Source organism: Manis javanica, chromosome 6, assembly GCF_040802235.1.
Source record: "Manis javanica isolate MJ-LG chromosome 6, MJ_LKY, whole genome shotgun sequence".
Classification (NCBI taxonomy): Eukaryota; Metazoa; Chordata; class Mammalia; order Pholidota; family Manidae; genus Manis; species Manis javanica.
This window is the reverse complement of record NC_133161.1, coordinates 4,565,680-4,580,335: the sequence shown is the minus strand read 5'-3', so window position 1 is coordinate 4,580,335 and position 14,656 is coordinate 4,565,680. Positions and strand designations below refer to the sequence as shown.

At 35.5% G+C, this 14,656-nt stretch overlaps 1 protein-coding gene across 25 annotated transcripts in view; it reads right to left on the bottom strand.

The window, feature by feature from the left end:
* Positions 1-14,656, bottom strand: part of KMT2C (lysine methyltransferase 2C) — a 277,314-nt gene that overhangs the window by 84,257 nt on the left and 178,401 nt on the right. For all 25 annotated transcript variants that reach the window (XM_036999224.2, XM_036999223.2, XM_036999222.2 and 22 more), the window contains 2 exons: positions 7,006-7,125; positions 4,658-4,774 (listed from right to left, as the gene is read on the bottom strand). In XM_036999224.2, the coding sequence (XP_036855119.2) occupies positions 4,658-4,774; positions 7,006-7,125 (237 nt within the window). The remainder of the gene's footprint in view (positions 1-4,657; positions 4,775-7,005; positions 7,126-14,656) is intronic.

Genomic DNA, 14,656 nt, shown 5'->3' with positions numbered 1-14,656 from the left:
AAGGGAAGAATAATTTTTTTTTTCGTATGTGTCAACCTTTTAACGTAAATACATCAAACTGGTAAAAGGAAGAGTATAAAGACTGAGGAGATATATCAAGTGGTAAACTGATCTTTCTACGTTTTAATATTTTTAATACAGGAAATGTATTCATATTACATGTGTATCTCAAAATTAAGCTTTTTAAGATTTAGTAACCCAAGCGAAATCATTCATAAAAGTAGTCATTCTATGAGTAATAATCAAGTGCCTACTAAGAGTGAAGTAACCAATACAACCACAGGACTAATAGTACACTGAGAAACATGTTATTAATGTATGTAACTGCGGCAATGGCTAAAATATAGATCAACAAAAATATTCTGAAATACAAAGTATCCACTTCTACCTCCCCACCCTGAACCCATTAAACAAAACAGGTCTTATACTGGATAATACACATTGAATGCATCAAGGAAATGGTAAGACTATTCTTAGGAAAATTTAACCAAGGAAAGCTTTCGTTCAAAATAAAAAACAAGGATGCAATTCAGTATTCCCAGTATAAACCAGAAACAGTCCGTAGAGGAAGCTGCAGTATCCCCAGATTCAAATGGGGGAGTAGGAATCATACTGAAAATATTAGTACTGAAAACTTTTTTAAAATAACAATTATACATATAGAATGAAAACAATTATCACCTAGCTTAACAACCCATTGTTTACATTTTGTACTTTATTTCAAGATATTTAAACTGTTAGAAAAATAAAACCTACCTCCAGGGTAAAAAAGGCAATCTTTGAGAAAGCATGTGCTACTGTTACCTCCACAGACATTAGTGTGATTTGTCCTAAGGTGACACAGAATTATTTCCTGTACCACAGATATAAACCTGAAAGAAGAGAAAGCTCTAACCTAAACCTCAAAAGCTGGAAATTTCCAGAGACATAAAAAGGTAAACATCAGCAAAAAAAAAAAAAAAAAAAAAAAGAGAGAGAGAGAGAGAGGAAAAGAGAAAAAATTAAAATCAAAGCAAGAGTAAAGGAAATAATAAAAGATCCAAGTAGAAATCAATAAAAAAGAAAATAGAAAAAATATAGAAAAATTAATGAAAGCAAAGGCTATAACAAGAAGATCAATAAAATCGATAAACCTCAAGTGTGAGACCACTCCGGGGAAAGAGAAAAGACACACACGATCACCAGTATCAGGAATGAGGAGATGACATCACTACAGATTCCACACATACTGAAAGGGTAATAAAGGAATGTTATGGTCAAACTTAGGCCAAAAGATTTGTCATCTTACATGAAACAGACAAATTCCTTGAAAGACAAATTTATGCAAGAAACAAATAACCCTAAATCTACAGAAGAAATTTTATTTGTAGTTAAAAATCTTCCCATGAAAAAAAAAAAATCTTCCCATGAAGGATACTCTAGGCCAAAATGGCTTCACTAATGCTTCTGTAAATGATATAAGGAAGAAATATTTCCAATACTACACAACTTAAATTGAAGACGGTATATTTCCCGATTCATTCTATGAAACCAGCACTAAGCTGCAACCAAAACCAAAGACATAAAGAAATAAGACGAGAGACCCTGCCAGCCCTCATGAACACAGCCATAAAATGTCCAAAGATTTTCACAAATTTAATCCAATAATATATAAAAAAAGATAAACCATCATGGCCATGTGGAGTTTATCCCAGGAATGCAAGACTGCTTTAGCATACAACGGAGCCGATCGGTGTAATTCACCATACCAACAAACAAGCTATAAGATCATTTCTTTAAATGCAAAAATAGCATTTGACAAAATCCAGTATCTACTCCCGATAAAAAGAAAAAAATCTTAGCAAATTATGAATAGAAAGGAGCCTTCTCAAACTGACTTAGGATGCTTATTAAAAACAAAAACAAACTAGAGCAAACACCATGCTTAATGACCAAAAAGAAAATGCTTTCTCCCCACATCAAAAACTAAACAAGGCTACCTGACCCTCATCATTTCTATCCAACACTGTCATGAAGGTTTTAACAAATGCGACAATAGAAATGAAAGGCCTGGAGATTGAAAAGAAAGATGCAAACCTTTATTTGCAGATATCATGACCATATATGTAGAAAACCCAATGGAGTCTCTAAGCAACAATTAACAAAGTAGTTTGAAGTCATAGGATACAAAATCAATACAAAAAATGAGTATTATTTTTAGATACTGGCAACTGACAGTCACAATTTGAAATTAAGACAAGTACAACTTACTGTAACAAAAAACATGGAAGACAAGAGATAAATCCACAAAACAGTGTAAAACACCTATATGTTGAAAACTAAAGAACATCACTGAGAGAAATTAAAGATGATCTAAATAAATGGAGAGATATGCAATGTACACAGGTTGAAAGAACTTAATATGGTTAAATGTCAATTGCCCCAGAGTGATTGATCTATAGTTTGAATGCAAATTCAAAGAAGATTCTATCTAACAGGCTTCTTACTTGCAGAAATTGACAAGCTAACTCTAAGATGCAGAGAATTTAGAATAGGCAAAACTCTGAAAAAGTAGAAATTAAAAGACTGACAGTGTCTGATTTCAAGAGTAGTTATAAAGCAGAAGTAATCAAGAAAGTGTGTTATCGGCCTAGAGAGAGAGACATGGATCACTGGTATAGCATAAATCCCAAAATTAGATTCACAAATATACAGATAACTGATTTTCAAGAATGATGCAAAGGCAATTCAGAGAAATGGTGCTAAAACAACTGGATATGCAGTATGCAAAAAAAATGAACTTCAGTCCATACTCATACTATACATGAAAATTAGCTCCACTCAAACTGGATCATAGCTCTAAATGCAAAACGTGAAGTCATAAAACATCTATAAGACACAGAATATGTTTGAGACCTTGGGTTACACAAATATTTCTCAGATACCAAAAGCACAATCCATAGAAGAAAAAAATTAATAAAACAGACTTCATCAAAATCAAAACATATGCTCTTCAAAAGACAGTTAAGAAAATGAAAAAACAAACCAAAATAATACAAGAAAATATTTGCAATTATGTATATGATAAAGAACTTGTGTCCCAAATACATAAAGAAATCTCAAAATCAAGTAAAACACCAAACTCAATTAAAAAAATACACTAAAAATTTGAAGAATAACTTTATCTAAAAATATAGAGAGCAAATAAGCACCTAAAAAAATTAATCAACATTATTAGTAATTAGAGAATGCAAATGAATGTTATTAACATACTAGTTACAATGGCTGAAATTACAAACGCCCATACAAGTACAGGTGCGTATGTGGAGGAAATAGGAATCTCATAAACTTTTGTGAAAATAAATGTTACACCCAACTTAGAAAACAGCCTTTTCTTAAAAACTTAAGCATACACCTACCATATACTCAGTCATTCCACCCCAATATTTATTCAGAGAGCCTATGTCTATATGTAGATTGAACATACAAAAGTCCAGCTTTTTAATAGCCAAAAAAATGGAAGCACCCATAATGTCCTTCAGTAGGTAAATATATATACAAACTGTGGCACACCCACAATATGGAATACTCTTCAGCAGCAAAAAGGAATGAACTATTAACATATGCAAAAGCATAGATTGATCTCAAAATAATAATGCTGCATGAAGTCAGACCAAAAAGAGTATGCTCTGTATAGCTCCACTCACATCGACCCTGAAAATGCAAACTGTCAACAGCTGTGGAAATCAGATGAGCCGGTGCTGGGAGAGGACTGGTGGCAGGGAGGAATGCGGAGGAGCTTCAGAGGGGCACAAAAAACTCTGAGGGGTGGGTATGTCCACTATCTTGATTGTGGTATAGTTCTCAAGAGTGTCAAAGCTCATATGTCATACATATGTCAAAACTGTACCCTTCAAATATTTATACCTTCTCTTACATGAGTTATACCCCAATAAGCCTGCTAATTTTGAAAGGGGATTTGTTTTTAAAAAAGGACCAAAATCCAAGTTTCCTTACTCTTTTAGTAGTAAAACTGAACAATTCCACCTGTCTCCTGAACTTAAAATGACAATTAGAATTTCAGAAACAGCATTTTGGTAAAATAGTAAAGCTACTGCACAAATACCTGCCATTATTTGACAAATACATTTTTTTTCAATTCACATTTAAAAATCAAGTCTCATAATGTGCCAGTGAGCAAGTATTTATCAATCTTAAATTATGTCAAAGACAGTCATAAAACTGTCAACATTTTAAGAGTCCACACTAATCTGCAACATTTTAGTTTCTTCTAAAAGCCTTATTACAGCACTGAGAGCAACTGCAAAAAACTTAAAACATAACATAATTAGGTTTTTTCAAATAAACTCAAGAATAGAACAGGAGATTTGTTTTTGTTTTTTAAATAAAAGAGCAAATAAAATATACACTGGATTTTTGGGCAGGGTTGGCATAGAAAGACCAGAGTCAAAGCGAAAGGTTAAGAAAAGAGAAAAAAGGATGAGAAAAGTTAAAAACAATAGCATCTGTCCAGAGGTCACAAAAATGCAAAGCAGAGTAAAACTAAGTAATTTCGGCCTATGTATGTGACCCTAGGATCTACCATGTGCTACAAACGAGATCATCCCTTAAGCGGACACAGAGAGGATGGCAGCAAGTGGGAGGAGAAGACCCCTACCCCAGGCGGCACGACTGCTCCGGCTCCACTTTTCAATTTGGACCTGCCTCTGCCGCCTCGTCCTGACAGTCCTGCACCACGAGGTCTTCGCTTTCCAGGAAATCCTGATCCACGGCCCTACATGACAGATAAAGCAAGTCAGCATTCTGGAAAAGCCCAAAAGAATCCTGAAATCCAAGCATGAGATAAAACATATCAACTATTACATAAACAGATGATACATATTAAAAGCCCAGGCTTATTATTGTATCTTTCAGAATATGTTCTGCCAACTTAAAAATATAAACCATAAAATGTCTATAACCTGAGAATCAAACTTTGGGTCGGTCACTGTGAATGCCCTGCACAAGCAAACGTCGGCCCTGTTTTCCCATTTCTTGACCCTACATTCTAGGGAGCTAGAAGAGCCGCCCCCCATCCATGTGCAACGAGTGGTATGCAATGAACAGCAAGTAAAAGGAAGGACACTCTTGCTCACTGGTGTCTCAGTAAGGACACTGACAGCTCACAGGTACTGAGTATTTCTATGTACCACTCTAAGCACTTTTTACTCTCAACAATCTCGTAAGGTCAGCACTATTTTGTTATCCCCATTTTAAAGATAAGTGCACCGAGGGACCGAGGGATAAAAAGTTTCAATAATTTGTTCAAAGTTATAGAGCTAGCAAATCTGGCTCCAGCACCCATGCTCTTAGCCACCTCTCTAGACTGGTACACTACATCAAAGTTACTTTTTGCTACTGTACAGTGGTACTTTTCCTGTCATTAAAATTGTCAATTTCCTTTACTCTTCATGACTTTACTCTTCATGCATGAACTGACTGTGTGCACTTCAATTCTACCATAGTACTTACAGGACTATTTATTTAAAGATTTAGAAAAGCTGATGAGAGGATAAAAGGCTTGCTTTAAATCAGCTATATGATAATTACTAGAAATGGAAGTAAATTTATCTTAATTTCTACCCAAAGGAAGAAAAATTCTATAGGAAAACACGTTAAATCCCCTGATATTTTAACAAGTAGATACTAGGATTTCTTGTTTATTTATACTCAGGCTTATGTATTACTATCTGACATCTACACATACTATGCTATATATATTTAAAATTCTTAAAATACTCAGGAAAATCTTTTGATATTTCTTCCTAGCAAGTTAAAAAATGTCACATCTTCAACTGATGTCATTAACTGTAGTCTGAAATGCTGAACTCACCACCTGTTCAGCACAACGATTTTCAAGTCAAAAATTTATGCTGATAACACATGAAAAAAAAAGGAAAGGGAAAATTTTTTTCCCTTCAGTTTTAATAAATACAGCCAACTTCTAGCTTTCAAATTGCCTCTCCTTGTCCTCCTAAGTTGCTCTCCTTTAGATCTCGTGAGCTTCTTTGAGCAAGAGATAGGGTAGTGCTGAACTGCACAGTTTGTGGTTGTTTTGTTAACAGATATAAAATATTTTTTTAAGTCAATGATCAAATGAAGACTATCTAGGAATCTCTCATTTTTCCCCAACATCCAGTAACACAGATAAGTGAAAATCAATAGTATCTCCTTCAATACTGTCAAACAAGTTATCCTCTATGCTCTTAAAACATTTATTCTTTGAACACTCTGTATGATATCAACAGTTGAAAAGCAGTTCTTCCAATAGTGACAGAAAATAAGTGGGATCTAGAACTCCTTTGAAGCTGTGATTAATCTAAATTAAACAGCCTTATTCCAGAATTACATTAAATATAGAAGATGAAGAACAATCATCATCTCTAGTCAGTAAAATATTTTTAACTTTCAAATGATTAACAATTTTCCAACTTAATTGTTTACCCTTCAAAATGCATCAGACAACTTAACTTACTTAAAGGACTAGAATTCATCTACCAGTGCATGGAAAAGAGGCCCTATAATTTTAAGGTTATTAACAAAGACAATGTAAACTCCAGCAAATATGGTATTTCTGCTCCATTAGCACATAATGGATTATTCTTCCTAAGCAACAAAATTTTTATCATGAATTAGCAAGTCCTTAATTACTTTACAGCCGATGTGACAAGGATTTCTCCCCATAAAAATACTGGTAATTACAACAAAGAAGAAAGCAACCATAAAAAAATGTATTAAAAATTTACACTTAAAATCAAGTCATATAAAATCGCAATTTAATTTCCTCCTGATCCATATTCGTAAGTGCAAGCATGTTGCTTCTTCATATTAATATCTCTAGATCGAAAAGGTGGCTTTGGAAGCTGAACTATTTATCTAGGAAACAAAGATTTAATTCTTAACTTTTACTTGGAGAAAATCAATCAGAAAGAAATGATATATGAATGTAAATGCAATTTTATTTACCACTTTGATGCTCCAAATGGCACTGCCAGGAAGTTGCCTGGGTTTAAAAATTTCCCGACCTTCTGAAATGTCTGGGGACCAGGAAGGTGGGCTCACTGTATTATGGGTACTCCAAGCCCCCTAGGATATGGCAGGTGAGAAAATAGATGTATAAAACTCAGCAACGGAAAAGGTCAAAGCCAGCAACTAAGGAATTTCAGAACAGCAAAAAACAAATGCAGACGTATGGAAATTTAGGACAAATTGCTTCAAGGTAGGGAAAATAAAGCTTATCACTTACAGTGACTTTACACTTGAATGTTTGCAGATACAATTTACATTAAATACTTTATCCTGGTTAAAACATTAGAACATTGACACATATTAAAAATTAAGGTTTATATGACATCAACATTGGCTCATAAACTGCAATTACAGAACCAAAACATAAGTAAAAGTCAATTGAACTCTTCAAGAATTAACACTGTAAGAAACTATTTGGGGATTTTCATCTAACAACTATCACTCTACTGGAAAGGAAAAATGATGATCTTTAAGAATGTTATGTATTACTTATTGCTATAAAAAAACCAAACTAGTAGGCCAAAAAATGCATTCAGAAACAGGAACAACCGACAGATACATTCATTTGAATTATGGAAAATTAGTCTGTAACCTTAAGATGCAAAAACCATTATAATAACCCTAGCATTGAATTACTCTTCCTTCACTGACCATTTAGTTGTGGGTTTTGGTTTTATTTTTATTTAGGGGACATTATACTTAGATTACATCCAAGGGACTAATTTGAAAGGTGAAAAATGTTAAAGCAAATTGTCCTAAATTTGCAAATTAAAATGCCTAAAGTACTTGCTTATTTATACAAGAAATAGTATCTTATTAAAATAGTTAAAATAAAACTAAGATATTTTACTTCCAAATAACTGCATTCAGCAATAACCTGAACTAATCCAACGAAGATGCTTAACAGCAAAAAGAAAAGTTTACTCCACAAAGGTAACATTTTAAAGAAAATATCAAGCCATTAAGAAACTACTTTGAATTACCAACAATGCATGCTATGTACTTCACCAAATGGCCAAAACTCTTAACAGTACTTACCAGGTTTCTAGAATATCATTAAACTAGAAATCTATTAATCACATAAATATGCCACCAGGAATTTAAATCATCAACCAAAAGAAAAAAAAAACTTGACTGGTCTTTGGGGAGCAGATAATTAATGGAATATTAATAACAATAATTAATAAGAAAAACCACCCAAGAGAGACTGGTTTCACTTTTACTTAGCCTGCCCTCATGCTGAGCTGGCGGCTATGCTGATTTCCCTGAGGAGTGAATCACCTCTGTTCCCCACTATCGGATCGACTTGCTTGTACACCTCTGTCTTCTTTTCTACTGCGTCCAGGGCCTTTGGCAGCCTCTCTGCTGTGTCTATTCTCATTTTACTCCAACTCTCAACACCTACATAGGACTGCTGGCTCGGAGGACGTCTGTCTGCCGCCCTGTGCAGACCCCTCAGCCTCCCGTGCAAGTTCTTCCTCCACCTGACCTGGCAAGGCTGCAGCCTGGACAACAGTCCTCTTGGCAGAGGCTCATCCTAAATGGTACGACCCACACTGAGGGCTGGAGACACTGTCCTGAACAATGCCTCCCAAACTCACGTTTCCAGTGATAACATGCTCTGACAGCTCCAAATTACTACGATTTTCAACTCCCTTCTTAGCATTTCCATTTGCCACACAAAACCTCCCCAGTTTACCATGCCACGTCATCATCTTCCCCATCGTTAGAAATGGACTCAGTTCTTGGGTCAGAAAACTAGGAGCCAGCCATCTGCTCTCCTCTTTCCCCTCACCACTCTTCTCTGCCTCTTCCATCCCCCCCCGTCGATCCAAACCACGTGACTCAGGACACCGTCCTCAAGTTCTGTCTCTGACCCCCTCTTCCTGGCAGTCCTACCGCCAGCACCGAGGCCTGGCTGCCGCCACTACCTGCCACCTGCTGCCGCACCAGTCTGCCCTTCGGCGCTGCTCTCCCGCCCGCACCTCCGAAGCTTTCTCCACATGCAGCCAGAGGGACCTTTCAGAGCTGTAAACCTGACCGAGTCACTGCCCTGGTTGAACCCTCCGACAGCTCCTCAGTCAACTTAAAACGCAGCCCCCTCGAGCTGCCGCTCTCGCTGCCTGCATGCCCACCCTTCCCTGGCTTCCTTGCTGCCCACCCTTCCACCACGCCAAGCTCTTCGCCAGTTGGGGCCCTACTGACTCAGAAAAAGCCCAACTTTCCAACAGCTTCTTCCAGTTCTGCGGGATGCTGCGCTATTTCCTCACTGGAGAGGCCCTCCGTCGGCACCCCCTGTAAACCGCCATGCCCTGACCACTCCCTTGACATCTTACTGATCACAATTTGGGGGCCCTATGTTTTATTGTTTATAATTATTTAGTGGTAGAGACAGGGAGCAAGAGATATCTAAATTTAGTTTTCTCTACTTCCACTGGTTTTTCTGAGGATACTGGCTCGTGTACATCTTGAATTCCCTTTGGCAGATAGTTTAACGTTATGTCCGAGACAGTTCTTAAAACACACCACAAAAAATCATACTCAAGGTAATGTTATGTTTTTCATAATTTATAAGTAGCTTCAATGCCAAAATTATATCTCATTTTAAGAAGCATTCACACGTTGTATGACACAAATGAACCAAGTGAAGGACTCTATAGAAAGAATATTTGGATGCCATTTCAGGGATAATTAGAAAACCATTCATCTGCTGTGAAGAACTTATATAATAAAAGGTTGGGAAAATTACATTATGAATTTTAGTAACAGTATTATCATTAAGACACTGGAAGATAGATTGTATGCAATTTTATAGGAACTGAAAAATTACGATTATACCTAGATATTTTGACAGAGAAGAAATTACCTAATATATCCATTAGACCTTAAAACTAAAATACAGCTGTAATTATCTACTTTAGTTATAAATCACCCTTCAGATATAAGCCTTAATCAAAAAGAACTTAGACAGATCATTGAGAAGAGGTTAGTTCCCCGTCAACTGCAACATGGTTTGACCACTGTCACACTTGAATTTACACTTACTACACTTAATTTATTTGCTGCCATTGGACAATGAGCTTGGCAAGTCAACTCCTTGTATTCACTGCTAGGCCCAGCACTTTTTGAACAACTTTTTCTACCAAGCATTATCTTTTTTGCATGCATGTACACATACATGCATCAATAAACACCATATTGAGATATATGTACGAAACATTCTAATTCCCCCACCAGCTATAGCCTAGCATCTTGGACTTCCTCACTGACAAAAACAAATCACCAATCTATCTAACACATTGCTACTCTTAAACTATTTACAACTGAATTAAAAGCAAAAGGGTTCAAAATGTAGCCATCAGGAGATGTTAAACTGAAAAGAGCACTAAACAGAAGAAACTTGCTATCAACTCCTACAGAAACTTTTAAAAAATACTACTTGGCCAAGACTAAATTAGATTTTCACATTATTATATTGAACCCCAAACCTGTTTAAATTGGTATTAACCTCCCTTCTACTTTGAGGACAATTTCTCAGGTAAATTTATCAACCTATTAAATTATTCTGCTCTCACAAGGACTGAAGGATAAGGAAATGGCAGGTAGGCTGTTAGGGCAACTTCCTATTATAGGCCTAATCCTGTTGCTGGCTATTAAATATGACCAATACCACATTAAGAGACTAGAAATATCCTAATCTACTGAATCAGTTTTAAGAGTGGCCAGAGAAGGTGTGGTCTCTCCCGCACACTACTGTCCTAAATCAACCTCAGGTCCACCCTTCCCAAACTACGACGCAAACCCAAGGTTATTTGTCTTCTCAGAATGTCCATTCACTCACTCGCAGTTTGGCTACAGCAGCGAACAACTCATCTGTATGACTTACAGAATTCTTTTCATGTAAGTCTCATACACAAAACTAGTTTAATATAAAATAGAACAAGAAGTTCAGTCCTGAGAGTTATTTGGTAAGATCCTATAATAGCATAGAAATTAGCCATTACCAGCTTCAATAATTATGAATGCAAATTTGGTGTTTGGTGCTCACAATGGTTTTGAAAATGGCTTCAGAAATATCCCAACACGTACAAGGAAACTAAGAGGAAAGTCTGATGCTCCTAATTAATCTGTTTGTTTGTAGCTTGACACCCCAAAGGGCTAGGTATCTTTTAGGCTTAAAGCTACTTTCTCAAGGGTGTAGAGCAGTGCTTCTTGGATGTCAGCCTGCACAGGGATCACCCTAAAATACATATTTTCACTCAAGGTAAGGGGGGCTGAGAGTCTGTCTGGCCAACTCCCAGGTAGTACTGAAATTCCTGGTCTGCAGGAAAACTCTTTGAGTAGCAAGAGTTTAGTCTTCATTTCTCCTGGAAAACAGGCCTCAGCCCGCAAGCCTGAGCGAGCTCTTCCCCTCCTGCCTCTGCTCCCCTACAGGACCCTGTGGACTCCTGCACAGCAGAAAGCAAGCAGGGCAGCACCACCATTTGCTGCGTGTCAGGTGCTTTCTATGTGTTGCTGTTGAATTCTAACGACCACCGTATGATGTAGTTCTAAAGATGAAGAAACACAGTTCACAAGGTAACTTGCTTAGTGTGACACAGAATAAGGGCTTGAATCCAAACATTTCGCTCTATAGAAATGATCACACTGAATTTCATATTAATCCATCATTCCCAGTATCAATTAATTACAGTAATAATAGGTGTAAACAATACTTCTTAAAAGTCACTTTTTTTTAAGACCCAGCATAGTATTTAGATAAGAATGTATATGGAAAATCACTCTTGGCATTTACACTGTATCTTTTATTCCCCATAAAGAATAGACAATATATATATCTATTTACTGATGAAACCTTCTTTAACAGATTCTAAGACAAACTTCCAGAATGTAGGTTTTACCTTCTAGGCATCCAAGAATGGACAATTAGAACAATCCATGGTGATTTCCTTTCCTTTAATGAGTATCACTGTGTATACATTATATAAAGCAACATTTCAGAATGCAAACTATTTTTAATGAAATAATTTAATAAAAACTGAACCTCTCCTTATTTGGACAATATGGTTTACAGATCTGCCTTTTTTTAAATCTTGAAAACAAAAATGAAAAAATGTCAACAGTCCTTCATTCTAAAAGGATTTGTATTTATAAACCAGAAATGGTTATCGATTATTTTTTTAAAAAAAGAAACCACATAATGTTGCTCATGTAATTGTAGATTAATGATACCAAAATAAAAAATAATTTAAAAAATTAAAAAGAAAGAAACTGCCTACTTTTGTAATTCTTAACAAAACTACAATCCTCAATAGCTGGTCGCTCTGGAGGCTTTTCTCACAGGAATAGATTATGAAACTGATTTGTTAATTTGAAGCACTTCATTTAAAATGCTACTGCAATATGCAAGAATGTTATAAAATTCTATGGTTCATAACAAAATTAAACTAATGAAAAATAAATTCAGATCACAATGTAATAGGAAAGTGGTTATGATTTAATGACATTTTAATCTAAGAAATTTCAACTTCTCAGTAAGAACCTCTCAGTATCAGTTTTAGAACTTACAGAAATCCTACTTTCCATATACAGGATGTTAGCAACAAAAAAATGGTGAAAAGGTAAAATCAAAAATAAAGAAAAAATTCTTAGAATTTCAAAGTTATCAAAATATAGTTGAATACGCTTGCTATTATGATATTTTCTTGAAATATTTAAGAAAAAAAAGAACCCCTTACTTTGTTAACAAAACTACAATGTTCTACAGTTTACCGCACTTTTCTCTCACAGGGATAAATTATGAAACTGACTTAAGAATATTAATAAATATTTAAAATATTTGAAGAAAACATTTCAGAGACAATAAAAACAATATTATCATGAAAGCAATCAGTTTAAGTGTCTAAAATAGATCACAGTCGTGTGATTACATTAAACATCTTCCCATAAGATATAAACAGGGTAAATAAAAGAGGATGAGCTAAAATTACTATTACCTCAGAATTCCGAATTAGAATGGTAACTATAACTGTGTTGAGAAATGAATAGAAACTGGAAAACATTTTGATATGATGAAATAAATTTTCCATCCTATTATCCACTGTTTTTTAAGGCCATTTCTAACAGTATGTTTAATGAATAAAAATAATAAAACAATGAGTAACACATTCTCTAAATCAAGACTTTCTCCCAGGGTCAAGGTGAAAAGAAGACGGCCAGGGGGTGTGTTTTGATTGTGCGGGCGGGGTCACCACGCTGATGTGCTTCAAAGATTTCCAGACGATTATAGTATGTGTAGGATCAACAGCCACTTTTCTAAACCCAAGGTCCAATGTGGATATATGTATAAAAATACTGAAAAATGAAATATTAAAAAATACATATGCAAGTGTGTGACTTCAATAAAGGATGAGAGAAAAGACCAACTGGTTCCCTGGGACAATTTCTATGAAACCACGCCCATTTCGTTGCCTGTCATCACTCCCACCAATTTTCTTCAACTAGCTATCATGTGTAAATTTTTCCTCCATTGTGAAATCCTGTGTCTGAAACAAGGACAGAAACACTAAAGAAAAATAACATTTTTCTATCCACAACCATCAGAAAAATTGATGTTACTACTCCTGAAGTAAGGTTCTGATGCATACCTTAGAGATGAAACATCTCATGAAGAAAATAGCATACTTATTCTCACTTAACACCTCAAATCTTCCACACAGAAGACACTATAAAACCCTCAAATTACTAAGCTCTTCTAAAGGGAAGATAATCCTGTATGATTTGTCATTTGATAATGGATTTCCAATACCGGAGACACAGATTCCACTTCCTGTGTTCTGACACCTGATTCAGAGATCATATATATTTCCATCCTTACACCCAACATCATACAAATACATATATGGATGTGTTATATAAGTGCATGTGTGTGTACATACATACACACACATACCATGTATACTCATGTGTGTATGTGACTACATGTGTATATATGGATTGTATACTGACGATCTAATATACACTCAAAATACACAATTTGTTGCTACAGCCAATAGTTTCGCTATCATGTTCTAGAATATGTCCTATGAACCAACTGGTGGAGAATATTTCTACTTCAGTCCTTAAAAATAGTGAAAGCAGAGCAACACTTAGTTCACCAATCTTCAATTCCTTTGCGTATTTCTTTTAATTTCATCAATAATTCTGGAACTGAAGTTTTTAAAAATGTTTTGCCTTGCACTGTAAGGTAGCCACTCATCAAATGAGGCTACTTCTGAGTTCGTAGTCTGAAATCAAATCTCAAACACTTAGCATGAAAAGTGAATGTAAAATATCTCATAGAAAATTTTATATGGATTGAATGCTAAGATATCTTTAGTATACTGGGTTAAATAAAACATACTAAAATTTACTTTCCCTGCTTCTTTTTATTTTTCAAGTGGCAGTACTGGAAAATTTTAAATTGGGTACAGGAGGCTCACATTCTATTTCTATTGGATGGGACCACCTGGCTTACCCCACTGCTAGCTAACTCATCTGCAGAAAACACTTGATAATACAATCACTAGTTACCACATCAAACTTCAAA